Source organism: Drosophila mauritiana, chromosome 3L, assembly GCF_004382145.1.
Source record: "Drosophila mauritiana strain mau12 chromosome 3L, ASM438214v1, whole genome shotgun sequence".
NCBI lineage: Eukaryota > Metazoa > Arthropoda > Insecta > Diptera > Drosophilidae > Drosophila > Drosophila mauritiana.
The window spans coordinates 6,032,521-6,059,891 of record NC_046669.1 but is presented as its reverse complement, the minus strand read 5'-3'; the positions used below and the strand labels follow the sequence as shown (position 1 = coordinate 6,059,891).

General features: G+C 45.5%; 4 protein-coding genes and 1 pseudogene across 5 annotated transcripts; 2 read left to right on the top strand and 3 right to left on the bottom strand.

Moving 5' to 3' along the window:
- The first annotated feature begins 756 nt into the window (after positions 1-756).
- LOC117139875 (laminin subunit alpha) lies at positions 757-14,912 on the top strand. The gene is made up of 15 exons (XM_033302532.1): positions 757-1,178; positions 1,523-1,669; positions 3,034-3,658; positions 3,741-3,950; positions 4,010-4,423; positions 4,490-4,762; positions 4,828-5,680; positions 5,736-6,387; positions 6,450-6,730; positions 6,792-7,020; positions 7,079-7,549; positions 7,611-9,511; positions 9,579-12,770; positions 12,839-13,053; positions 13,118-14,912. Exons 1-15 carry the CDS (start codon positions 957-959, stop codon positions 14,569-14,571), a joined length of 11,139 nt encoding a protein of 3,712 aa, XP_033158423.1. The 5' UTR covers positions 757-956; the 3' UTR covers positions 14,572-14,912.
- A 43-nt stretch (positions 14,913-14,955) lies between these two features.
- On the bottom strand, positions 14,956-16,180 carry LOC117139877 (annotated as a pseudogene).
- A 2,285-nt stretch (positions 16,181-18,465) lies between these two features.
- Positions 18,466-23,005, bottom strand: LOC117139876 (transportin-1-like). Of its 2 annotated transcripts, none has more exons than XM_033302533.1 (10): positions 22,860-23,005; positions 22,334-22,439; positions 21,595-22,266; positions 20,402-21,514; positions 20,174-20,344; positions 19,931-20,102; positions 19,771-19,866; positions 19,370-19,445; positions 18,921-19,095; positions 18,466-18,864 (listed from the first exon to the last, which is right to left on the bottom strand). In XM_033302533.1, the coding sequence occupies exons 2-10, from the start codon at positions 22,430-22,432 to the stop codon at positions 18,757-18,759; spliced, it is 2,682 nt and encodes an 893-aa protein (XP_033158424.1). In that variant the 5' UTR covers positions 22,433-22,439; positions 22,860-23,005; the 3' UTR covers positions 18,466-18,756. The 2 variants fall into 2 exon arrangements, with proteins under 2 accessions (XP_033158424.1, XP_033158426.1); XM_033302535.1 differs by having other exon boundaries at positions 22,334-22,436.
- A 360-nt stretch (positions 23,006-23,365) lies between these two features.
- Positions 23,366-24,418, top strand: LOC117139878 (splicing factor 3B subunit 6). Its single transcript, XM_033302536.1, has 3 exons — positions 23,366-23,574; positions 23,645-23,763; positions 23,830-24,418. The coding sequence occupies exons 1-3, from the start codon at positions 23,557-23,559 to the stop codon at positions 24,056-24,058; spliced, it is 366 nt and encodes a 121-aa protein (XP_033158427.1). The 5' UTR covers positions 23,366-23,556; the 3' UTR covers positions 24,059-24,418.
- A 63-nt stretch (positions 24,419-24,481) lies between these two features.
- Positions 24,482-26,822, bottom strand: LOC117141215 (zinc finger protein 136). The gene is made up of 2 exons (XM_033304574.1): positions 25,410-26,822; positions 24,482-25,351 (listed from the first exon to the last, which is right to left on the bottom strand). Exons 1-2 carry the CDS (start codon positions 26,727-26,729, stop codon positions 24,623-24,625), a joined length of 2,049 nt encoding a protein of 682 aa, XP_033160465.1. The 5' UTR covers positions 26,730-26,822; the 3' UTR covers positions 24,482-24,622.
- Between the last annotated feature and the right edge of the window lie 549 nt (positions 26,823-27,371).

The window sequence follows — 27,371 nt, the reverse complement described above, 5'->3', positions numbered from 1 at the left end:
CGGCGAATGAGAAAAAAAACAAATAGCTGGAAAAGATTTTGTAAACATACGTTCAGAGCAAAACAAAATCGGATAGACGGGCATTCTCTCAGTTAAATTAAAGTGCCAAAGAGAAGAGCACCCGATCGACTGCCGATCGAGCGACTACGAACACCAAAACTTTTGGGGCCTCGGGAAAACTTCTCGCTGCAGTTTAATCAGTTGCTCACGAAATGCGAGACCAGTTAGATGGGCTCCCAAGTAATGTGGAAGAAACACCTATCAAGGAACACACATGAAATTTGAATTTTTCGTGAAATTTTTTTAGGGCATTCTCCAAGGACAATTAACATTATAAACATATTTCATGCAATAAAATCATTTTAAAATCTTGGTCTTAAGTACCAAGTACCAACTAACTTTCGTATTATCCTAGGTCATGATGAACCCAATTAAATGCTGATATAATGAACAAATTAAATACAATTACATATATTTTAAGTGATTAAATAACCTCACAAGTCAAATGGCGATAATCCGTATCTTTCATTCCGGCTCCAGATTTTCAACCAAGCCGGAGAACACAACATTCTGAAAAAAGACGGATAAGAGGATGTGAATATACAACATAGGTCGGAAAGACTATCGTTTTCTCAGCTGTATAGAATGCCGAAGACGAGAACAGCCGAAGGCATACGAAAAGAGCCGATCGGACGACTATCAAAATCAAAATTTTCGGGGTCTCGAGGAAAACTTCTCGCTGCGGTTCCATCAGTTGCTCGAGAAGAGCCATCCAGTGCGGTTGGATGAGCTCCACCAAAGGAATACGAAAAGAACAGTGAAAAAAGTGAAATACAGCAGATAAGAAAGTGAAATACATACATAAGTGAACCGGGAAAGAAAGAGATAGAACCGGAAGTGGTCCGTGGAGAAAGGACTGTCGTTATCGCAGCGCGGGTGCTTGAACTCTCGGCACAATGGGGCACGGAGTGGCCTCCATTGGGGCTCTGCTAGTGATCCTGGCCATTTCCTATTGCCAGGCGGAGCTAACGCCACCATATTTCAATCTGGCCACCGGCAGGAAGATTTATGCCACAGCTACGTGTGGCCAGGATACGGATGGACCAGAGCTCTACTGTAAACTAGTGGGAGCCAATACGGAACACGATCACATCGACTATTCAGTTATCCAGGGACAGGTAACTATAATCGACATCCAGCAACGCCCAAAAATCTTTTCAGTATACACACATGATGAGATAATCTTTAACTTTACACTGAAAAAAAATGTTCATGTTTTATTTTAAAATAAAGCTGAATCAGGAAAGATAACATATTACCATCGATTACATTCGTTATCCAACTTTATTCAGAATTTCTTCAAAGTATTATTTATTTAAAAATTCAAAACTTTATATTTCAAGTGTGCACTGCATTTAGACGTCCCCCAAATGTGTTGAACATTCGAATTGGGCTCTAAAAATACTCTGGACTCAATTTGGATTCCATTTACTTTTTCTAACATGTGTTCTCTGCCTTGCAGGTCTGCGATTACTGCGATCCCTCGGTGCCGGAGAGGAATCATCCGCCAGAGAACGCGATCGATGGCACAGAGGCCTGGTGGCAGAGTCCTCCGCTGTCCAGGGGCATGAAATTCAATGAAGTCAATTTGACCATCAACTTCGAACAGGTAAGCAGCAGAGAACATAAAAGATACCCAAGGTATCCGCCTAAGAAACGCATAGGAGGCAGACGGTGGATGGATGCAACTCGTTTTCGGGTTCGACCGATGGGATCGGATCGTAAAATTTGAAAACAATTTTAATGGGTTTTCATTTCGTCGACGTCGACACAGCAAAAACTGAACGAAAAAAAATGTTGCTGAGCTCGAGTATTTATTGTTGGCAAAGGGGAAGGCTTTGGAGTTGTGGGTTATCAGTATGTCAGCAGCTCCTACATACAATATACACAGAGATATGTACGAACATACATACACACACTTTTGAATGGGAGGTCTCGGTTTACAAGCTGCTTAGAAACCGACTCGGAGCATTGACTTTTTCGAGCGGTTCATTCGGAATGGTTTTTTAGCGATAAAGGCATTAGGTTTCTTAAGGCACACCAGCATGCGACAAATATGAATTGAGAGCAGCCTGATAATGAGACCGAGTCGCAAGAAACTACAGTCTTATCACCAGATTGTGTCTCAGTTTGTTCTATAAAAAGTTGTGCCTCGGACTCGCCTACGTTCTTATCTCACTTGCAACGGAAACGAGTAATCCACGAGGTCCCCAATTTAATTTGAAGAATAATTGCGCTAAGATTTCAACAGCTCAGTATGATCTCATTCGTGTTAATTCCTTAGTTGCACTTTTCCTAATTCACAGAATGCAACTGAATATGAAACTGTGGTTTATATATAGACACTACGAATGCTGGCAATTCGAATGCTAAATTTGTGAGATACATATTTGCAGAATTATGTACATCGAGGTTTTTTGCTTCAAAATCATGAACTTCCACATGGGTGAAACTAATGAAAACACAGAAAAGTAAACAAATCTCGGAAACCAAACATTTAACATGTGTGTACAAAGATATTAACGCATGGCTGTATCTTTATATATGTATGTGTAGGATCTTCGTATCTCTGAGTTCGCTTTCAATTGAAGCCAAATTAAAAAGCAAACATAAACCAAGAAAATATAAATAAACGAAGATAAAGTGGCCGGTTCTACTGCAGAACATTTGGAGTTAATTTCCCCACAGTGATCTCATGTTGTCGTCTCACATTTGTCTGTGCTGTGATGTAGTACATACATATGTATATATGTACGTAATGTGTACACTGGACTAATAAATTTCAATGAATTTGCTTGTGCAAAATTAATTTTGTGTCTTGGGGGAGACTTGAAAAAACTCAACTGGGTAAGAAAAGATATAGGACACTCCTTAAAATGGTTGAAGACTCTTATATTGAAAATGAAATGAATGAATCCTATTAGTTAATGATGTAATATATTTTCTGATCTCTAAACTGTTCGCTTTTTTCAGGAATTCCATGTGGCCTATTTGTTCATTCGCATGGGCAACTCCCCTCGTCCGGGTCTCTGGACGCTGGAGAAGTCCACGGATTATGGCAAGACCTGGACGCCTTGGCAGCACTTTTCCGATACCCCCGCCGATTGTGAGACGTACTTTGGCAAGGACACCTACAAGCCAATTACCCGCGACGACGACGTCATCTGCACCACTGAATACTCAAAGATTGTGCCGCTGGAGAACGGCGAGATTCCCGTGATGCTGCTCAATGAGCGACCCAGCTCCACCAACTACTTCAACTCAACGGTGCTGCAGGAATGGACGCGTGCCACTAACGTCAGGATTCGTCTGCTTCGCACCAAGAATCTTTTGGGACATTTGATGTCTGTTGCTCGACAAGATCCCACGGTGACGCGTCGCTACTTCTACTCGATCAAGGACATCTCGATCGGGGGAAGGTGCATGTGCAACGGACACGCCGACACCTGTGACGTCAAGGACCCGAAGAGCCCAGTCCGCATCCTCGCATGCCGTTGCCAGCATCACACGTGCGGCATCCAGTGTAACGAGTGCTGTCCTGGATTCGAGCAGAAAAAGTGGCGCCAAAACACCAATGCCCGACCGTTCAACTGCGAACGTAAGTATTGTATAGTCCCTTGAACGGACATCTCTCTTGAGCGGACAAGGACGGGATTTTAAATTCCGAATTTTATTTCTAGCCTGCAACTGTCATGGTCACAGCAACGAGTGCAAGTACGATGAGGAAGTGAACCGCAAGGGACTCTCCCTGGACATTCACGGACACTACGATGGTGGTGGTGTTTGCCAGAACTGTCAGCACAATACCGTGGGAATTAACTGCAACAAGTGCAAGCCGAAATACTATAGACCCAAGGGCAAGCACTGGAACGAGACCGATGTCTGCAGCCGTAAGAACCAGATATACTTTAAGGGAATCCGTAATACCACCGTTCTCCCATCCATTTAGCCTGCCAATGTGACTACTTCTTCTCCACCGGACACTGCGAGGAGGAGACCGGAAACTGTGAGTGCCGTGCTGCCTTCCAGCCGCCAAGCTGCGACTCCTGCGCGTATGGATACTATGGTTACCCCAATTGCCGGGAATGCGAATGCAATCTCAATGGAACCAACGGCTACCACTGCGAGGCGGAAAGCGGACAGCAGTGTCCGTGCAAGATCAACTTTGCGGGGGCCTACTGTAAGCAGTGCGCCGAGGGATACTACGGATTCCCAGAGTGCAAGGCCTGCGAGTGCAACAAGATCGGCTCGATTACCAACGACTGCAACGTGACCACTGGAGAGTGCAAGTGCTTGACCAATTTCGGAGGCGACAACTGCGAGCGCTGCAAGCACGGATACTTCAACTACCCCACTTGCTCATGTAAGACCTTAATAATAGTTTAAAGTTGAAAAACTTACTGATGCTGATTCTAATTCTCCTTGGCAGACTGCGACTGCGACAACCAGGGCACAGAGTCGGAAATCTGCAACAAGCAGTCTGGCCAGTGTATCTGCCGTGAAGGTTTTGGAGGCCCAAGATGCGATCAGTGCTTGCCAGGATTCTACAACTATCCGGACTGCAAGCCTTGCAACTGCTCCAGCACGGGTAGCTCGGCGATCACCTGCGACAACACCGGCAAATGTAACTGCCTCAACAACTTTGCCGGGAAACAGTGCACGCTCTGTACTGCCGGATACTACAGTTATCCGGATTGTCTACGTATGTATCCTCAGCCATCAGATACATTTCAATTTTAAAAACTTCTGATTTCTCTTGATTTACAGCTTGTCACTGTGACTCTCACGGATCTCAGGGAGTGTCCTGTAATTCGGATGGACAGTGCTTGTGTCAGCCCAACTTCGACGGACGTCAGTGCGATTCGTGTAAGGAGGGCTTCTACAACTTCCCCAGCTGCGAGGACTGCAACTGTGATCCTGCAGGAGTGATCGATAAGTTCGCCGGATGCGGATCGGTGCCCGTGGGTGAGCTGTGCAAGTGCAAGGAGCGAGTGACGGGCAGGATCTGCAATGAGTGCAAGCCCTTGTACTGGAACCTGAACATCAGCAATACCGAAGGATGTGAGATTTGCGATTGTTGGACAGATGGTACTATTTCCGCACTGGACACCTGTACCTCCAAGTCCGGACAGTGTCCCTGCAAGCCGCATACTCAGGGCAGGCGCTGCCAGGAGTGTCGGGATGGTACCTTCGATCTGGACAGTGCCTCGCTGTTTGGCTGCAAGGACTGCAGTTGCGATGTGGGCGGCTCGTGGCAAAGTGTTTGCGACAAGATCAGCGGCCAGTGCAAGTGCCACCCGAGGATTACGGGCCTGGCATGTACCCAGCCACTGACCACCCACTTCTTCCCAACGCTGCATCAGTTCCAGTACGAATACGAGGATGGATCACTCCCATCGGGCACTCAGGTGCGCTACGATTACGATGAGGCGGCATTCCCCGGATTTAGCAGCAAGGGCTATGTGGTTTTCAACGCCATTCAGAATGATGTGCGCAACGAGGTCAATGTCTTTAAGTCATCTCTGTACCGGATTGTCCTGCGATATGTGAATCCCAATGCCGAGAATGTCACTGCCACCATTTCGGTTACTTCAGACAATCCTCTGGAGGTGGATCAGCAGTAAGTATTTATACAACTTTCCTAGAGAAAGATCTTAATTATTCCGATTTCACAGTGTAAAGGTTCTACTGCAACCCACATCGGAACCTCAGTTCGTAACTGTTGCGGGGCCCTTGGGAGTGAAACCCTCAGCCATTGTTTTGGATCCGGGTCGTTATGTCTTTACCACCAAGGCCAACAAGAATGTGATGCTCGATTACTTTGTTCTCCTACCCGCCGCCTACTACGAAGCCGGAATTCTAACACGCCATATCTCAAATCCCTGTGAACTGGGCAACATGGAGCTGTGCCGTCACTACAAGTACGCCTCTGTGGAAGTGTTTTCACCAGCAGCAACTCCATTCGTCATCGGTGAAAACTCTAAGCCGACCAATCCCGTCGAGGTGTACACTGATCCGGAGCATCTGCAGATTGTGAGCCATGTCGGTGATATTCCCGTACTGAGCGGATCCCAAAATGAGCTACACTACATCGTGGATGTGCCACGAAGTGGTCGGTATATCTTCGTGATTGACTATATCAGCGATAGGAACTTCCCCGACAGTTACTATATCAACTTAAAACTAAAGGATAATCCAGATTCGGAGACATCCGTGCTGTTGTATCCATGCTTATACTCGACTATTTGCCGAACATCAGTTAACGAGGATGGTATGGAGAAGTCCTTCTATATTAACAAGGAGGATTTGCAGCCAGTCATCATCTCTGTGAGTTGTGAATACAAATCCAGCTATTCGAAACATAATAATAACCTTCCTATATTGTTCAGGCTGACATCGAAGATGGTTCCCGTTTCCCGATTATCTCGGTGACAGCAATTCCCGTCGAGCAATGGTCCATTGACTACATCAACCCAAGTCCCGTCTGTGTGATCCACGATCAGCAATGCGCCACTCCGAAATTCCGTTCTGTACCCGATTCCAAGAAGATAGAGTTCGAAACTGATCATGAGGACCGCATTGCCACCAACAAACCTCCATATGCCTCACTCGATGAACGAGTTAAGTTGGTCCACTTAGACAGTCAAAATGAAGCAACCATCGTGATTGAGTGAGTTTGTCACTTCTTTATATTATATTATGCAGTATATAACCCCAACATTTACTTACAGATCAAAGGTTGATGCTACGAAACCGAATTTGTTTGTGATCCTTGTGAAGTACTACCAACCGAGCCATCCCAAATACCAGGTGTACTACACGCTGACAGCGGGCAAAAACCAGTACGATGGCAAGTTCGACATTCAGCACTGTCCATCGAGTTCCGGATGCCGCGGTGTGATTCGCCCCGCCGGAGAGGGTTCGTTCGAGATTGACGACGAGTTCAAGTTCACGATCACGGTAAGACCATTATGAAATACAAACTTAAGCTACTTTAAAACCGCAAATTTTGTTTTAGACCGATCGATCCCAGAGCGTTTGGCTGGACTATCTGGTGGTTGTGCCCTTGAAGCAGTACAATGATGACCTACTGGTGGAAGAGACCTTCGACCAGACCAAGGAGTTCATTCAGAACTGCGGCCATGACCACTTCCACATTACCCACAATGCCAGTGATTTCTGCAAGAAATCCGTTTTCTCTCTAACAGCCGATTACAATAGTGGAGCATTGCCTTGCAATTGCGACTACGCCGGATCCACGAGCTTCGAGTGTCATCCGTTCGGAGGTCAGTGCCAGTGCAAGCCGAATGTGATTGAGCGCACGTGCGGAGCCTGTCGCAGTAGATACTATGGATTCCCTGACTGCAAGCCGTGCAAGTGTCCCAATAGCGCCATGTGCGAGCCCACCACCGGTGAGTGCATGTGTCCGCCCAATGTCATTGGGGACTTGTGCGAGAAGTGCGCCCCCAACACCTACGGATTTCATCAGGTAAGATTGTTGACTAGCCTCCTACAGCAGATGCTAAAAATCGCATTTCATTGTCCACCAGGTCATTGGCTGCGAGGAGTGTGCATGCAATCCTATGGGCATTGCCAATGGAAACTCCCAGTGCGATCTGTTCAATGGAACCTGCGAGTGCCGGCAAAATATCGAGGGCAGGGCCTGTGATGTATGCTCCAATGGATACTTTAACTTCCCGCACTGCGAGCAGTGCAGTTGCCACAAGCCCGGCACCGAACTGGAGGTGTGTGACAAGATCGATGGCGCCTGCTTCTGCAAGAAGAATGTGGTTGGAAGGGATTGTGACCAGTGTGTGGATGGAACGTACAATCTGCAAGAATCGAATCCGGATGGTTGCACCACTTGCTTCTGCTTTGGCAAGACTTCGCGATGCGACAGTGCCTATCTCAGAGTTTACAATGTGAGCCTGCTAAAGCATGTGTCCATCAGTACTCCGGAATTCCGCGAGGAGAGCGTCAAGTTTGAGATGTGGCCCGTGCCGGCGGAGGAAATTCTTCTGAATGAGACCACACTGAAGGCAGACTTTACCTTACGGGAGGTCAACGATGAACGACCAGCGTACTTTGGAGTTCTGGACTATCTGCTTAACCAGAATAATCACATCTCTGCTTATGGCGGAGACCTGGCTTATACTTTACACTTCACTTCTGGCTTCGACGGCAAATACATTGTGGCTCCGGATGTCATTTTGTTCAGTGAACACAATGTCCTTGTGCATACAAGCTATGAGCAGCCCAACCGAAATGAACCATTCACCAATCGCGTCAATATAGTGGAATCGAATTTCCAGACAGTTTCCGGAAAACCAGTTTCACGAGCTGATTTCATGATGGTTCTGCGGGATCTAAAAGTAATCTTTATCAGAGCCAACTATTGGGAACAGACCTTGGTGACCCACTTGGCCTATGTGTATCTAACCCTTTCCGATGAGGATGCAGATGGCACTGGCGAATACCAATTCCTGGCCGTGGAACGGTGCTCCTGCCCACCTGGTTACTCCGGACACTCGTGCGAGGACTGTGCCCCGGGCTACTACCGAGATCCCAGTGGACCTTATGGTGGTTACTGCATTCCCTGCGAGTGCAATGGCCATTCGGAGACCTGCGATTGCGCTACCGGAATCTGCTCAAAGTGCCAGCATGGAACAGAGGGTGATCACTGTGAGCGTTGTGTGTCCGGTTACTATGGAAACGCCACGAATGGAACACCCGGAGATTGTATGATCTGCGCTTGCCCACTGCCATTTGACTCGAACAACTTCGCCACCAGTTGCGAAATCTCCGAGAGCGGAGACCAAATCCATTGTGAGTGCAAGCCAGGATATACCGGACCCCGTTGCGAGTCTTGCGCCAATGGTTTCTACGGAGAGCCAGAGAGCATAGGACAGGTGTGCAAGCCGTGCGAGTGTTCCGGTAACATCAATCCAGAGGATCAGGGATCTTGCGACACTAGGACCGGTGAATGTCTTCGCTGCTTGAATAACACCTTCGGAGCTGCCTGTAATCTGTGTGCACCTGGATTCTACGGCGATGCTATCAAGCTTAAGAACTGCCAGAGCTGCGACTGCGATGATCTGGGCACCCAGACGTGCGATCCCTTTGTGGGTGTCTGTACCTGTCACGAGAACGTCATTGGCGATCGTTGCGATCGCTGCAAGCCGGATCACTATGGATTTGAGTCGGGTGTTGGGTGCCGAGCCTGCGACTGCGGTGCTGCCTCCAATTCGACGCAGTGTGACCCACATACAGGTCACTGTGCCTGTAAGTCAGGAGTGACAGGACGACAGTGCGATCGATGCGCCGTGGACCATTGGAAATACGAAAAGGACGGTTGCACTCCGTGCAATTGCAATCAGGGATACTCACGAGGATTCGGTTGCAATCCCAACACCGGCAAGTGCCAGTGTCTGCCAGGAGTAATTGGAGATAGGTAACTATCACTTGTGATCTTTGGTTTCTAAATGTTGAGTGTACTTAAACTACTTTCTTCATTCCAGATGCGACGCTTGTCCGAATCGATGGGTACTGATCAAGGATGAGGGCTGTCAGGAGTGCAATAACTGCCACCATGCCCTGTTGGATGTCACTGATCGAATGCGCTATCAGATCGATAGTGTCCTGGAGGATTTCAACAGTGTAACCCTGGCCTTCTTCACTAGCCAAAAATTAAACTATTACGACCAGCTGGCCGATGAACTGGAGCCCAAGGTTAAGCTATTGGATCCCAACAGCGTGGACCTGAGTCCATCCAAAAAGGCCAACAGCGAATTGGAATCCGATGCAAAGTCCTATGCCAAACAGGTCAACCAGACCCTGGCCAACGCCTTGGATATCCGTGAGCGATCGAGCACCACTTTGGGTAACATAACAGTTGCTTATGATGAGGCGGTCAAGAGTGCCGACCACGCCAAGGAAGCCATCGCATCGGTGGAAGCCCTTTCCAAGAACCTCGAGGCCGCAGCGAGCACAAAGATTGATGCTGCTCTGGAGCAAGCACAGCACATTTTGGGACAAATCAACGGAACCAGTATCGAACTTGCACCCAATGAACAAGTCCTGGAAAAGGCGAGGAAACTCTATGAGGAAGTGAACAATCTAGTTCTGCCCATCAAGGAGCAAAACAAGAGCCTCAATGCCCTCAAGAATGATATCGGGGAATTCAGCGACCATCTGGAGGATCTTTTCAACTGGAGCGAGGCTTCACAAGCCAAGTCCGCTGACGTGGAGCGCCGGAATGTGGCCAACCAGAAGGCCTTTGAAAACTCTAAATTCGACACCGTTTCGGATCAAAAGCTACAGGCAGAGAAGAACATCTTAGATGCTGGCAATTTCCTCATCAATGGCGATCTGACCCTCAGTCAAATCAACCAGAAGTTGGATAACTTGAGAGATGCTCTGACTGAGCTCAATTCGGTCAATAAAAATGTGGACGAAGAATTACCCGTTAGGGAGGACCAGCATAAGGAGGCGGATGCCCTGACCGATCAGGCCGAACAGAAGGCGGCCGAATTGGCCATTAAGGCCCAGGATCTGGCTGCCCAATACACGGATATGACCGCCAGTGCGGAGCCGGCCATCAAGGCCGCAACTGCCTACTCGGGAATCGTTGAGGCCGTTGAAGCTGCCCAGAAACTCAGTCAGGATGCAATCTCTGCGGCCGGAAATGCCACAGATAAGACAGATGGCATAGAAGAAAGAGCTCATCTCGCTGACACTGGATCTACGGATCTTCTCCAGAGAGCACGACAGTCTCTGCAGAAGGTACAAGACGACCTAGAGCCCCGCCTAAACGCCTCGGCCGGCAAGGTGCAGAAAATCTCAGCCGTGAACAATGCCACCGAACACCAGCTGAAGGATATTAACAAGCTGATTGATCAACTGCCAGCTGAGTCGCAGAGGGATATGTGGAAGAATTCAAATGCCAATGCCAGTGATGCTCTGGAGATTCTGAAGAACGTCCTAGAGATACTTGAACCAGTGAGTGTCCAAACGCCAAAGGAACTCGAAAAGGCGCATGGCATCAATAGGGATTTGGATCTGACCAATAAGGACGTTTCTCAAGCTAACAAACAGCTGGATGACGTAGAAGGATCCGTTTCGAAGCTAAACGAACTGGCAGAGGATATCGAGGAACAGCAGCACCGTGTGGGCAGTCAGAGCCGGCAGTTGGGCCAGGAAATTGAGAACTTGAAGGCCCAAGTGGAGGCTGCTCGCCAGTTGGCCAACAGCATCAAGGTGGGCGTCAATTTCAAGCCAAGCACGATCCTGGAACTGAAGACACCGGAAAAGACCAAGTTGCTGGCCACTCGTACCAATCTATCGACCTACTTCCGCACCACCGAGCCATCCGGTTTCCTTTTATATCTGGGAAATGACAACAAGACCGCCCAGAAGAACAACGACTTTGTGGCCGTTGAGATTGTGAATGGCTATCCGATTCTCACCATAGATTTGGGCAATGGCCCGGAACGCATCACCAGCGATAAGTACGTGGCAGATGGGCGCTGGTATCAGGCTGTTGTGGATCGCATGGGTCCGAACGCCAAGCTAACAATTAGGGAAGAACTACCCAACGGTGATGTGGTTGAGCACAGCAAGTCTGGCTATCTGGAAGGATCCCAGAATATCCTTCATGTGGATAAAAACAGTCGCCTATTTGTTGGTGGCTATCCGGGTATTTCGGACTTTAATGCTCCGCCAGACCTGACCACTAACTCCTTCTCCGGCGACATTGAGGATCTAAAGATTGGCGATGAGAGCGTAGGATTGTGGAACTTTGTATATGGTGATGATAACGACCAGGGCGCCAGGGAGCGGGATGTGCTGCTCGAGAAGAAGAAGCCGGTAACTGGTCTGCGGTTCAAGGGTAATGGATACGTCCAGCTGAACGCCACATCGAACTTGAAGAGCCGCTCCAGCATCCAGTTCAGCTTCAAGGCAGACAAGGATACTTCCAATGGACTGCTGTTCTTCTACGGAAGGGATAAGCACTACATGAGCATTGAGATGATTGACGGAGCTATCTTCTTCAACATTAGTTTGGGAGAAGGTGGAGGCATTCAATCCGGCAGCCAGGATCGCTACAATGACAACCAATGGCACAAGGTCCAGGCGGAAAGGGAAAACAGAAACGGCCTTCTCAAGGTCGACGATATAGTAATATCACGGACAAATGCTCCATTGGAAGCGGACTTGGAGTTGCCCAAGCTGAGGAGATTATACTTCGGTGGTCATCCGAGACGTCTGAATACCTCGATAAGTTTGCAACCCAACTTTGATGGCTGCATCGATAATGTGGTGATCAACCAGGGAGTGGTAGACCTTACAGAATACGTAGCTGGCGGCGGAGTTGAGGAAGGATGCTCGGCGAAGTTCTCCACGGTGGTGTCATATTCGCCGCATGAGTACGGATTCCTGAGGATGAACAACGTTTCCTCAGATAACAATCTGCATGTGGTTCTGCACTTCAAGACCACGCAACCGAATGGCGTACTCTTCTATGCTGCCAGTCATGACCAGAGTTCCACCATTGGCCTCAGCCTGCAAGATGGTTTGCTCAAGCTGAACAGCATGGGCAGTCAGTTGGTAATAGACGATCGTATTCTGAACGACGGCGAGGATCATGTGGTTACAGTTCAGCACACCCAAGGTGAACTGCGTCTCTCGGTCGATGATGTGGATAACAAGAGGTGAGTTTGGAGCAGACTTCAATCTCTTTTGGACTCCTATGCTAATCTACATGTTTACTTTCCCATAGACTTGGTTCGCCGCAACCACTAATCCTGGAGGGTGGTGACATCTTCTTTGCTGGCTTGCCGGACAACTATCGAACACCGAGGAACGCTTTGGCCTCTTTGGCCTACTTTGTCGGTTGCATCAGCGATGTAACCGTGAACGAGGAGATCATTAACTTTGCCAACAGTGCTGAGAAGAAGAATGGCAACATCAACAGCTGTCCACCACATGTACTAGGTGAGTTGCCAGGACACAGCTTCCGCTTGAAATCCGATTTATAAACATATCTATTTGCTTACAGCCTACGAACCAAGTTTGGTGCCCAGTTACTATCCAAGTGGAGACAACGAGGTGGAGTCTCCGTGGTCAAACGCCGATACGCTGCCACCACTTAAGCCAGATATCGAAACCACACTACCGCCCACAACGCCCACTACGACCACCACGACAACTACCACAACAACAACGACTACTACAACTTCGACAACGACAACTACCACGACACCATCCCCGATAGTCATTGATGAGGAGAAGGAGATCGAGGCGAAAACACCGCAAAAGACCCTAACAACGCGGCCACCAGCCAAACTGAATCTTCCCAGCGATGAGCGCTGCAAGTTGCCGGAGCAACCCAATTTCGATGTTGATTTTGCTGAGGCGGGTTACCGATTCTATGGACTGCGAGAGCAGCGTCTGCAGATTAACTCACTGCCGGTGAAGGTACGCCGTCACCATGACATTGGCATCTCCTTCCGTACTGAGCGACCCAACGGCCTGCTCATCTATGCCGGAAGTAAGCAGCGCGATGACTTCATAGCCGTGTATCTTCTGGACGGTCGGGTGACATACGAGATACGGGTGGGTGCACAGCTGCAGGCCAAGATCACCAGCGAGGCGGAGCTGAACGACGGCACCTGGCACACCGTGGAGGTGGTGCGGACCCAACGCAAGGTTTCCCTGCTCATCGACAAGTTGGAACAGCCGGGATCCGTGGATCTGAATGCGGAAAGATCCGCTCCGGTACTGGCTGTCGAATTGCCCATCTATCTGGGTGGAGTTAATAAGTTCCTGGAGTCGGAGGTAAAGAACCTCACCGATTTCAAGACTGAAGTGCCGTTCTTTAACGGCTGCCTCAAGAACATCAAGTTCGACGCTATGGATCTGGAAACACCACCGGAGGAGTTTGGAGTGGTTCCGTGCTCTGAGCAGGTGGAACGCGGGTTGTTCTTCAATAACCAGAAGGCGTTTGTAAAGATCTTTGATCACTTCGATGTGGGCACTGAGATGAAAATCAGCTTCGATTTCCGACCGAGGGATCCCAACGGATTGCTCTTCTCTGTGCACGGCAAGAACTCTTATGCCATACTCGAGCTGGTAGACAACACCTTGTACTTTACCGTAAAGACCGATCTGAAGAACATTGTGACCACCAACTATAAGCTGCCCAACAACGAAAGCTTCTGCGATGGCAAGACGCGCAATGTCCAGGCCATCAAATCCAAGTTTGTGATCAACATAGCCGTGGACTTCATTAGCTCCAATCCCGGCGTGGGCAACGAAGGATCAGTGATCACAAGGACCAATCGTCCGCTGTTCTTTGGCGGACATGTGGCCTTCCAGAGGGCCCCGGGCATCAAGACCAAAAAGTCCTTTAAGGGCTGCATCAGCAAGGTGGAGGTTAACCAAAGGATGATCAACATCACGCCGAACATGGTCGTTGGCGATATTTGGCAGGGCTATTGTCCCCTCAACTAATGAAGAACTTCGGAACGACTTAAAGGACCTATGATTTATTTGGACAACGACTACGAAAAACTGCCAGGAAAAATCTACTTTTGCCGACAATTGCTAATCAAAGGACAACGAACGAACAAATTTCAAACGAACAAAATCGACGGGTCATGAAAAAAGTCATGAGGTCTTCAAAGTAATAGATCCTCAGCCAAGATGCCAGTCGTATATTTTTCTAGTACTATAAGCCAAACTGCGTGCCAATTCTATTGAAGCCATTTACATTCATATATCCTTTTTAAAACTCCTTACGAGAATCTTGAATTTTTGTTATTTCAATAAACCAATAAATATAACCATTTTAATGAAACTAAAAAATAACTATAAAAGTTAAGAGGTTTTGAAAGGTGTAACCTATATTTTTGCAATTATTGGGATTTTATTTACAAAAACATTTTAGGTTTTTTTGAATTATTCATATTCTAAATTATTAAAAAATCGTATATTTCTTAATATCCGACTTTTTTGGGGCTTTTGATACTTGGTAAAATTAGAATGATAACTGAAGCTATACATAATTTGCTGGATAACTTCGGATTAGTATCCGATGTCGTACAATTCGATTAGCCGGTAGGTCAGTGGTGGTGGAAATTGTCCCAAAAAAGTTAGCCAATTCTCCTCACCCGTTTGGTTCTTGAAGCCATCGATAATCTAGAATAACATACGATTATTATTGAAGGACGGAAATGAATAATTTCAGGAAATAACTTACTCTTCGAATCATCTGGCGCAGATCCTGTGGGGGATTCTCCCACGAGGCAATGGCAGAGCAAAAGAATAAGAAGTCAGGCACCACGCCTCCTGGATTCGCCGTGATCATATGGCACATTCCCATAAAAGACGAATACTTCTGCATGACGCAGTAACAAGCACCTTAATTTCGTGGATGAAAGGATAATTTAAAAATTGAGCCAATAGAGCATTTAATGTGTACTTACCACTGGCGTAGAAATTCGAGCAAATAGGGTGCCACTTCATCTGGACATGCATTACCGAGGCGCCCAAGTGTTATTGCTTTAGAATAATAATAATAATAATAAATTTCTTTGAATCAGGCCATATTATTTACCCGCATTATTCGAAAGATTTTTTGGAATGTTTTGCCGGTTCATCTTCCGTCTTCAGATTCGTGAGGACATAGACGAGATAGTTGTTGAAGTCCGTTAAGCAGTTGAGTTGCTGCAGCTTCTACCGAACCCGATGAGGATTGCTAATTCAGTTGGGACTTGGGTACTTACCGTTTGTACGGCTAACTGCGTGGCTTTAACGGGAGACTGCGAGTCCTTGAGAATTGGTAGGAGCTGCTGCAGACCTTCGTCCCGTGGTGTCCATGCCATTTTGCTGCTGATGCGAGAGTTAGTGGGGTTTTGTGTGATAAATGTGGGGTAAGGTCTGCCAAAGGGAGCTACCGAATTGACAGAGAATGACACTCCGTTCTCGGCCTACTCACATCTCATCCAAATCAGGAAATCGATTATCTTGATGGGTAATGTTATACATACATATTTATTCATATATATACTTTTCAATTTACACAAATCTTGATAGTTGAATTTTGAAATGGAGTTTTAGTCAAACAAATATATAAACTCCAGAAGAATAATCTGTAATCCATATAGTTTGATGTAGGGATTATACATACATGCATGTATTTCATATATATGCGTATGTTATTTATGCATATAGGCGCGTATATATATTCAATTTCGTTAGACATTTGCAGAACATTTGATTTAGCCTAGACAGTGGTTTTAAGCTTAAACGATTTAGGGGTATAAACCTATCAGAGTTGAATGTTCGATGAACGAAAAGTTTTACGCGCTGTTTATGAAGGTATATATGGTAAAACGATGTTTACTAGGCTTGGTCTTGATTTACTTAAAGAAACAACGGAAGTTAAATATCATAATTGTGTAAAGGACTAAAAACAGTTGGTATGTTCTCTTCATCGATTTAATAGCATACACACGATAATAATGAAATAAATAGGAAATAAAAATTCTCTAGTGCTGCACAAATATCTTTTGATTTGATGTTTTAATTTGTTTCTTGCCCTAGCTTGACCTAACATTTAGTTTATTTGATGTTCCCTACTTGTTTTTTGGTTTGCCCTATCGTAAAGAAAAATAATATTGTGAACAAAAACCTACTCTGCATAAAATCTATAAATATATTTCATATTGCTGTATATGTGTGGTGTGTATATGTTCAATGTTGTGTGTGTGTAGTTGTAGTAGTGTTGATTCAGTTTTTTTGTTTTCATTTTTTTCTGCTTAAACGCTAATCACTAAGATCACCCGAGAGAGATACAAACGCACGCGAACGCGACCGGATTCCGCGATGAATCCGGATTAAGGTACAACGAAATCACGATTTTTCATTTTAGTTTAGTTTCAGTTTTAGCAATTGCTATGCTTCCGCTTTAGTTAGACCGTATTATTATTAAGTTATCAAGTATTGCGATTATTATTTGGGACTCGGGGGCGAAAGTCCCTTATTGTTAGTTTTTAAGTTGATTGAGTTTAACGCGACGCGAACGAACGACCCGAAGTTACTTTATTATCACACGTTCCCCCATTTTCGAAACGAAATAAAAACACAAACGTAAACACGGTTTGCATAATTACATAATACTATTACTTAGATTTACTTACTCTTCTTCCGCTTCATAATCATCCATTTAATTTGTATTTGACTGAGTTTGGTTTTCCCTAGTTTTATTTTTCGTATGTTTTAGTTGTTCCGCGACAATTTCAAAGACTTTTGTTTTCATTTAGTAGTACACTTTACACCTAATCATATAATTGTAAAAAATTTGTTCTGTACAAAGATCGTAAATTATAGAGGTTACGCAAAACACGAGCCTATACAAATGATATAAAAGTTCGAAGAAAATAATAATAGTTCATTAATTACACTTGTCCCTATACAAAAAAAATTATATAATAATACTTTAAAAAGTGATCAGTCAATGGTTGCTTTTGTATTCAGTTAATGGAAAATAAATAAGTTACTCAACAAAATCCTAATCTCAATTTTACAATGTTTCCCTATTTGCTTGCTTTTCCCTTTCACAATGCGTAAAAAAACACCTAATTTTGTATAGCATATGAATATCATTAAGTGTATCAGTAAATTTGTATCAGTAACAGTTGCAATATTATCGTTATCCTTGTATTATATCCTTTTTTCCTTTTTCTTTTGTTTTACCCGACGAGATACCACGAACGACGATTACGATTACGAACGAGCGACGAAAATACGCGAACGCGAAACCGTTAGAACCCGAAACGCGACGATTTTTTTCGATTCCATTTTTTGTTTGTTATATAGATGAGGAAAGTGTTGGATACTTCTGGGAAATTCGAATCCGCTGTTGATGAATGCTTTCTATGGTTTTTGAACGGAGTTGAACATCAGTCTTTGTTTGATTTGTAACAATTTTGTGTGCACCTGCCATTGAATCCATTTTTCCCATTTCTGATCTTAGGATTTCACAGGAGACCCAACACTTTCATCATTCAAAGATTTAATTTAGTTAGTTAGTTATTAATTACCGCGACGAGGACCCGCAATATCATTTAGTTTCGACGATTTTTCGTTTAGCTTTTCTATTACAATATGAGAAACACACGTGTGTTTAACATATTCAACTCTATTTTCGGTTTGGGTTTTGGGGCTGAGTGTATTGGAAAATGGGGTCATATTTGCTATAGCACTGACTCCGGTTAAGTACGGTCGGAACACATCATTTTCTAGTGGTTCCTACTGATTTTTCTACACAAGAAAGGCATTTTATATGCGGCAAGCGGACAGACGTGTTCCTAAAGAGGTTCTACAGATCAAAGATCCTCTAGCTTGAATTCAAATATATACGATTCTTCTCTATTCGATTTTTCGATATATGTTTGTGGCTTTAAATATAGTTATGTAGTTGCTTTTATGTGGATTTGCTGTTTTTTCGATTTCTATAAGCTTAGGTTTTCAATGTTAACTTAACATTCGAACTCCATCGAATCAGATAACTTAAGGAGGCTAAAGATAAAGACGACACGCTTATTACGCATACTTGTACATAATTGTCTAGTTAAAAAGTTGCTGCTTGGCTCGCTAATGGGTGAAGGTGGGTGTTTTATGGCATGGCTAGCCTTAGATGGTATACATTGTGGACAGGCGCTCGGCCAAAGTTGGCGGGAATTGTTCCACAAATCGACGCCAGTTCTCCTCGCCCACTTGGGTCTTAAAACCGTGCAGAATCTTGAAGAAAATATTTGTGAAATAAAGAATATAGGTAACGCCTGTAAGGTACAAACCTTCTGTATCATATGATGCAGATCCTCCGGTGGGCTAACCCAGGAGGCGATGGCATCGCAGAAGAATATAAAGTCTGCTACCACGCCAGCTGGATTCACCGTGATCATATGACACATTCCACGGAAGGCTGAGTCCTTCTCATCATTGTCTCGTATGTGCCGCAACGATGTGCACCTGCATTTTTCAAAGAAAGTGTTTAAGTGACGTTTTCAGGGAAAGTAAACTAAATTAGCAGGCTTTGGCAAACACGAAAGTTTAAAAGCAAATTGAATTTCCAGTTAAATGATGTTGATTGTTAGTGAGTGAGTTGTGGAACAAAGGAATAGATCGATGTGCTTATAGATTTCTGTGTTTAAGCGTAATTTAAGAGTAATGGGAGTAACGGGAAGGATAGATAAGAGAATAGAAGGAAAGAATAAGCTATTTAAATATAAAACGTGTTACACACCACTGTCGTACAAATTCGGGCAAATAAGGAGCCACTTCAACTGGGCACACATAACCTAGACGACCGATTGTTATTGCTAAAAGAACAAAAGAAATAAGTATAAATAAATCAACTGAATAAATCAATATCATACGTAGTTCGCTGCGATTGATTGCTAAACTCGAATTGAATATCAATTGCGATTCTCGTCTATCTATATCTATGCATGTTGTATGGGAATGAGGTTCGATTTCGTTTCGTTGCTGCTCATGCAACAAGTAACACAAATTAAAACAGAAACAAATTTCCAGACATCCACATACACGCATACATTCAGAGTAATATATATACAAACAGATCGCATATAAGTTCTTAGATAGCTCGGGAAATTCGAAAGATTTCTATCAGCCCAAACGAATTACCTGTGTTCTCCAGCAGTGTCTTGGGCGTGTTCGGACGGTTGATAATGATGAAAAGGTCGCTGAGTACAAGGCGTATGTACTGCTTAGTCTCCTCACCTTTGAATCAAAATATATATTAAAACGATCTTAATACTCCTACTAATTATCTCCTACTACTTACCCAATTTCATGCAGATTTCGCCTATGGCCCAAGTAGCATTATTGCAGACCGAAATGAAGTCTGGGTTAAGGTTTTGACCGAGGATGGGGAAGAACTCGCCCATGAAGGGATGCACGTGGGGAAAACAGGCCTTAGTCAAATCACCCAGCAGGGCAAACGAAGATTGGCGAACCTGGGGAATGCAACAATTTTATAGAAATTCAAAGGATGATTTCGAAAATATTGGTTTTGAGGGAGACATACCTCAGGCAGAACGTCCTGCATGCACTGGTAGAGTAGATGCATAATGTTGCTGTTGGCCACCAGAGTCTCGATTTGGCGATCCAAACCCTCGGCTAGGCCAGACAGCAGATCTAGGGCGACAATCATGCGCTCTTTGTCGGGATGGTCGTACGTTTGGTTTTGTTTACACAGCTTGAAGCGATTTAGATTGATTAACAATTTTACTTAAGAAAATGACAAGTAGATTACCATTTCCTGGTTGATAGTCTGCTCAATAAGGGAGATGCACCTTCGATACACGGGGTCGCAGTAGGGCAGAAATCCGGACTGCAAGGCAGTGGCGATGCTCGACAGGCACTCCAACAAAGGGAACAGATCCTTATCGTCGTCCTTCAGCAGGTTCCACTTATCAATTAGCGGAGGCATCAGGATGTCAATGTATTGTGGTTTATTCAGATGATGACCGACGGAGTCCGCCAAAGTACCAACTGCATCGTACAGTATCAATAAGTTCTTGTGCTGGTACTTGGAGAAGGCAAAGACGAGCGTCTTTAGAATATACTCCAGATAGGGCACCAGTTCCGTGCAGGCCTCCTCCTCCAGAGTGGCAAAGGCAGAGCACGCAGCTTCCTGAACGCGCTTATTCGAGTCCAGGATGCGCTTCAGCAGTTCTTCCATTAGAGGCTTCAAGTACTGGTCGTGCGGCTGGTTGACAACCCAATTGGCGTATCGCGAGAGCGTCCAGCATGTGATGGAGCGCACCAGTGCCTTCTTGTCGGACAGACAGCTAATTAGGTAGGGAATCAGCTCTGGCAAGTGTTGGATCATGCCTTGCATGCAGCCCTCCGCAATAGCTCCCAAGGCCAGCACACCACTCTCTTTGATCACCCATTCTTGGTGGAACAGAGTCTCCTTCAGGATGGGCAGCACAACGGGCAGACAATCCTCTCGGAAAACATTCGCCAATACATCGAGAGCGGCCGCGCTGCACTTGCGCAAGTTCCATTCTGATAGCGAGCTATCGTCGTCCATTCCATCTTCAAATTCGTCGTCGTCATCATCGCCTGTCGCTCCAGCTCCTCCCTCTTGTGTACTCCTGATTGTGTGTGCACGGGACTTGTGGAAACGCGGGCGGATATCCTCTTCTCGATCGGGCACCATGTCATCCTCCTCAACGTTTCCCTTGAGAAGAATTATGTCGACCTCTGAGTACCGCATGCCTCGTACAAGAACTGGCGCTAATTGTGCAAGGTAAGGGGCAAGCACGTCCTTGCAGATGCTTTGCTCGGCCAGTGAAAGCCAGAACTCGGATGCTTCCAGGGCCACACCCTCATCGGTGTCCTGGGTGCGCAACAGCATGTACTAAAATCGTTAAATAAGATATTTAAAAAAAAATTCTTCAGATTATAAATATTAATTATATATTTTATTTTAAAATATACCTCAATAATCTGCGACATGTGCGGCATCAGACGGTCCATTCGCACCTCCAGCAGCATGACCAATCCGTGGCACACGTTTTTGCGCACCTCGTGGTCCTCATCTGATGACAGGTGAAAGAGGTTCTCAATGAAGCTGTCTATGTTTAGCATCAGAGCCTGTGATCTGTTTATGATGAACTGGTTGATGCAGGCAATGGCGTGGGAGCGGATCTTTGGACTGCTGTGCTTAAAGTATTCCAGGAACTTTGGAATCATTACGTTTAATGGCCTATTGAGCGCTGCGGAGTCCAAAATTTCGGCAGAGTCCTCGCAAATTTTCTGCAGGGCACTGAATGCTCCTTCGCACACATTGTAGTCCTGGTTGTCAAGCATTTCGCACAGAGATGGAAGCAGCTGCGGCCAGTTGTGCAGACCGCCATTGCTGGCGATGGTGGTGATCAGGATGCCCACGGTGGCACGGATCAGAGGCGAAGAGTCGCCCACTGCCTGCAGGCACTCGTGTTTGATATACTCCACGATCTCCGGCTGCAGAGTGGTGCCGTGCATGCGGATGTTGTTCTTGAGGATTAGGCCGCTGAGTGATCTCGTGGGCTCGTCCTCTGTCTTCAGTTTCGTCAGCACATAGATAAGATAGTTGTTGAAGTCGGGGTAGCGATTGAATTCCTCCAGTTTCTGTTGAGAAGGGCACAAAATGTACATGCAGTTCGAGGTTCCATTCCTGGCAGAAGCTATTACTCACCATCTGTACGGCCATTTGAGTGGCTGTGTCCGGCGACTGCGACTCCTTGAGGATCGCTATGATCTGTTGCAGACCTTCTCCCTGTGGTTCCCACGTCATTTTGCTGCTGCAAGGGAAGATCGCAAGGGTTTTAAGTTTGAATAGTGAATTCGAAATTAGAAATTAGGGTTAATGGCCTCGCAAAGGGTAGCAAATGGGGGAGAAAGAGAGAGCACGAGAGACACTCTGTTCGAGGCCACTCACGCACACCAGCGCATTTTGCACCCACACCCGCAAACACACATCTGCTGTTGTAAAATTTACGTTTTTCGTGCGATTTTCCCTTGGCATTTAATGGTTTTACGGCGGAAGGCGGGAGTTGAAAGCCCTGCCCCGCTAGTAACGTGCGATTTTCTTGATACAACCCCAGACAAAAAAACACACGAATTGAACTCGCCTTCCTCCGCCATATTTCGTGACATCGGGCGTGCGGTTGAAAACGATTTTCCGAGATAAGTCCTGCGTCGTCCGTATACCCCCTACTCACCTTTGGGTGTTGGCTGTGCTTTAAAGCTATTTTAGTTGGAATTTTTTTAAGATTTCGCGTAAATTTTCTCTTTTTTCGCCTTTTCTTTGCACAATTAGCTAGATCTATACAGTGTGACCGTGCACGAGCGAGGGAGTATGCTCTTTCTTTATTAGAGATGATAGCGTGTCGTCACGGCTTTTAAATTATATGATATGTAGTTTTCTTTTTAATTTATTGTGCTTAATGTACAATTGAACTTTTGACTTGGCCGGCTATCAATAATTTAATATCTATTAGCAGCTTAACATGGTTGAATCACTCTGATATAACATTTCCGAACAACAAATTATTTTACTTGTCACTTTTTAATTTTTTAATTTGCCAAAATTAAAAGAATGAATAAATTAAATGAAATTTAGCAGTCCAAAGCTGCTCCGATGTAACAAACTTCCTCCCATATCTAAATGCTGCTGCACGGTCACACTCGAACCGGCTCTTGAAAAGCGGCCACACTCTTGCCATTTAGAGTGCCCGCATTCGCCACCCTGTTCAATTTTGTTTGGGTTTGAGGCCAGACAGAGGAGTCATTAATTTTAAACAAAGGACCACGCTTCAGGACATTCATCCCGGGTCAGACAAAGCCGCCACACGCTTTCCCCGCGGTCGAGTGAAAGTTTCTCGCCTTGTCGCCGCTTAACATCCGAAGCGACCGGACATGAACAAGCGCAACCATGTGAGCAGAAAACCTGGGGCTCCACACACAAAGCAAATGGATTGAGTGAAAAGTGCTATTTCTTTTGCAGATCCGCCTGCCGCCAGAGGTGAATCGGCTATTGTACGTGCGGAACCTGCCGTACAAAATCACCTCGGACGAGATGTACGACATATTCGGCAAATTTGGAGCCATTCGACAGATACGCGTGTAAGATTGAAGATGTCTATGCTATTCGCCGTGAATCCTCTCAAGAAATTTGCGTATCTTTTGCAGAGGCAACACTCCGGAAACGCGTGGCACCGCCTTTGTCGTCTACGAGGACATTTTCGATGCCAAGAACGCCTGCGACCATTTGTCCGGTTTCAATGTGTGCAATCGCTATCTGGTGGTGCTCTACTACCAATCCAACAAGGCCTTCAAGCGCGTGGACATGGACAAGAAGCAGGAGGAACTGAACAACATTAAGGCCAAGTACAATCTGAAGACGCCGGAGGCTCCTTAGAACCCGCACTCGATGCGGCAGGCGGGGATGGGGCAGAGCCAGACATTGGGCCCCACCAGATGACGCCCCCACTTCCATCGACCATTTTCCATTGTTTAGGGAACTTCTTGCTCTACTTATGTGTATACCAAATTTTTGCTATCTACTTGTAGATTTTTTTGATCGCATTTTGTATCATTTGAATCTAATCATTATCATCCATCCATCACTCCATCTATCATATAAACGGCCGGACATCGCGGAGTGCAGCCATTTGAGCCCGGTTCCGGCTGTTTGCAATCATTTGACTACATTAAGACACTCTCTCATCAAAATAACAAGCAAGTGAAAGTAAAAATAAAAAAAAAAATTGAAAAACTAGAAACATTTGTTTGGATTTCTAACGAATTTTTTTTAACAAGTTTTGCTCGGCAAAACCATTAGTTATTCCAAAGTTTGCCATTTTGGTCAAGTTTATTTAAAAACTTAGAATTAGGATAACAATAGTTAAATATTAACCAACAATAAAAATTCCTACTCTTAGGGGAAGTCTGTTGCCCTATGTAATCCTAAACTATTCGCCAATTAAGGTTCCTCCTTTAAGTCAGGACCAGTTTGGCTAGCTGCCGCTGCCTGATACTGTTCGTAGGTGTTTTGCTGCTTCTCCAGTGCCCCTTGGCTCACCAAATCCTTGAGCTCCTCCTTGGCGATCTTCACAATTTCCTGCCGTAGAGCATCAGTCTTTTCTCTACACTCAGCTCTCTCCCCCAGGGACTTTGGCGGCTTTTCGTCATGGACTTTTTGGTGACGGATGAGCGCCGCTACCTGGCGAAAGCGATTTCCGCAAGTCTTACACTCGAAGGGCTTTTCGCCAGTGTGTATCCACTCGTGTTGCTTCAAGGATTGAGAGTTGGCAAAGCGACGGGAGCAGAAACGGCACTCAAAGTCCTTGACTTTTTCGTGGACGCTCTTGTAGTGGCGCTTCATGTTGCCCATGTTGTTGAATCCCTGACTGCAGCTGGGACACAAGTGCATACCCTCCTTCTGAACAGACTGAATCTTGTCTGTGGGATTCACTACGGTCCCTGCCAGTAGGCCCAAATCCACTTGCTCTACGCGGCGGGGATTCTTAGGAATGTTGGCTACGGATTCGGCAAACACCTTCAGCAGCTGATCCGAGTCCCCTTGACTGTCACTGGCGTCGCCATTTACTTGCCGCTGTTTAAAACTTTCCAGAGCCTTTTCCACGCTCTTCTCATGAATCTTGAGGTGCTTGTTGAGACTCTGCGTATGCAGGAACTTTTTGTCACAAATCTGCGAGGCGAAAACAAGTCAGACTTTGGTAACAAGGATATACTAGTATTTCCCTTACCTTGCATTCGCATAGCTTCTCACCAGTGTGCGCCATCTCGTGTATTTTGCAGGAGTACGCTTTCCCGAACGTCTTTCCACAGTATTGGCAAGCAAAATCCCGGATTTTCTCATGCACGATCTTAACGTGGCTCTCTAGCAACCGCTTAGTGTGGGTGGCATAGTCGCAGATGCGGCACTTAAACTGGTTCTTCTGGGTGTGGATCAGAATGTGCGTGCTCCATTCCTGGCGTGTGGTCTTTCTCACTCCGCAGTACTGACACACGTAGTTCTTGATGCCAGCATGCCGGAGAAGATGATTCTTTAGGGCACTGTTGATGCAAAAGCCCTTGCCGCAAATGGTACACGGATAGGGGAACTCTTCGCCCGTGTGCGTGTACATGTGTTTCTTCATAGCCATCGGACAACGAAAAACCACGCCGCATTCCTTGCAAGACTGTTCACCCCGCGGAGCACTAACCCTCGTCTGGTTGTGAACCTTCTTCAAGTGGATGGTCAGCAGCCGGAGACGGGAAAAAACAAATTGACAGCCCTCCACGGTGCAGGGAATCTCATCCTTCTTCTTGGAGTGCGCATAGTCTAAGTGCAAACGCAGTGCACCGGCTGTGATGAAGCCCTTGCGGCAACTTTCCTCCTGACACTGAAACGGCAACAGGTCATTGTGGTGCTTCATGTGCTCCTCGTACTTTGATTGCTTTTTGAACTTTTGCTGGCAGATGGAACAGCTCATAAGGCGATGCAGTTTACGCTTGACGTTCGGAATCTGTCGCTGCTCCATGGCCTGCTCATCATCGTTGGTGAGCCCTTCCGACGCCATTTCCTTCTCCTCCAGTCCGTTGTGCTCTGCACTGGAGAAATCCTTCTCGCTTTGGTCCCTTGGATGCTCCTCTAGTTCCTTGTCAACCTTTTCCAGCATCTTGAACACATCCTCCTCGTTGTCAATCATCTCTAGTTTGTTATTCAGCAGGGGATCGAAACTGGCCGGCTCCTCTGGCCTTTCAGGTGCCTCAGAATCATCAGCTATAGATTCGAATACACCCATGGACATATTCCTCTGGCTGGTCACCATTTCCTTAAGACGTTTAATGGATCCTGCGCATAGTTCGCGGAAGTCGTGCAGGTCGTTCAGCTTGGTGAAACATTGGGTGCACAGGTTTCTCGGGAAACCGTCGTTCTGATCCGCATCAAACGAAGTGCAAGCCCTGAGTTTCTGGAACAGATCTGGAACCACGAAGAGATCGTGTCCACCACCATGCTCCAGGTGTACAAGGCAGGTGAGACAAAGCGATTGGACGGAGTACTGGAGCTCCCTAGTGCCCATTTCTTTCAACTCTCGGGGAGATCACAATCGAAGCTTCAAAACAAATTTGTTCCAGTGTGACAGGCAGTCTGACCGTTTCGCTATGTCATTAACCCATTTCGGTGTAGTGGGGTGCCTAGTAACCAGCATACTTGGATTCTTTTATTTTATATAAACTTGTTTAAATGGAAGTGCTTTTTAGCAAGACCATGCGTGGGCCTAGTTAAAATACATTTATTTATATTTATTTATTTTTGACTTTTTTTCGATATAGAAATGTAGTACGTTAATTTCGTATCTATTTTCTTGATGCCCAGTTTGTATATTTTTAAAATCAGTTAGTATTCATAAAATGTCGTTGCTTCTTATTAAAAAAAAAATTGTTTAACCTTTTTTTCTATATATACATACCAATACATATCAATATTTTAAGTTCATTTTCGTTGCTGTTAGTTATTGCTCAGCTTGTAAAATATTTTTAAAAGACCCTGAAATATTACTTGAAGTATACGAACAATATCTATTTAGTTAAATTAATTATTTTGTGTGTTTTTTTATTTTATATATATACTATAGTTATTGCAACCTAATTAGAATTGCAAATAAGAAGGTAAGAAAAAACATCGATTTTCCAGCCCTGGAACGCATAACAACTAGGCACTC

Bases quoted from the DNA above. Each gene is read 5' to 3' on its own strand.
- LOC117139875 (XM_033302532.1), top strand. From the start codon at position 957: ATGGGGCACGGAGTGGCCTCCATTGGGGCTCTGCTAGTGATCCTGGCC. The intron at 1,179-1,522 runs GTAACTATAATC...TCTGCCTTGCAG, and splicing joins ATTCAGTTATCCAGGGACAG to GTCTGCGATTACTGCGATCC. The intron at 1,670-3,033 runs GTAAGCAGCAGA...CGCTTTTTTCAG, and splicing joins TGACCATCAACTTCGAACAG to GAATTCCATGTGGCCTATTT.
- LOC117139876 (XM_033302533.1), bottom strand. From the start codon at position 22,432: ATGACGTGGGAACCACAGGGAGAAGGTCTGCAACAGATCATAGCGATC. The intron at 20,103-20,173 runs GTATGTCTCCCT...TGCATTCCCCAG, and splicing joins TGCAGGACGTTCTGCCTGAG to GTTCGCCAATCTTCGTTTGC. The intron at 19,446-19,770 runs GTAATTCGTTTG...TTGTTCTTTTAG, and splicing joins GACACTGCTGGAGAACACAG to CAATAACAATCGGTCGTCTA.
- LOC117139878 (XM_033302536.1), top strand. The intron at 23,764-23,829 runs GTAAGATTGAAG...TATCTTTTGCAG, and splicing joins GCCATTCGACAGATACGCGT to AGGCAACACTCCGGAAACGC.
- LOC117141215 (XM_033304574.1), bottom strand. From the start codon at position 26,729: ATGGGCACTAGGGAGCTCCAGTACTCCGTCCAATCGCTTTGTCTCACC. The intron at 25,352-25,409 runs GTAAGGGAAATA...TTCGCCTCGCAG, and splicing joins AGAAGCTATGCGAATGCAAG to ATTTGTGACAAAAAGTTCCT.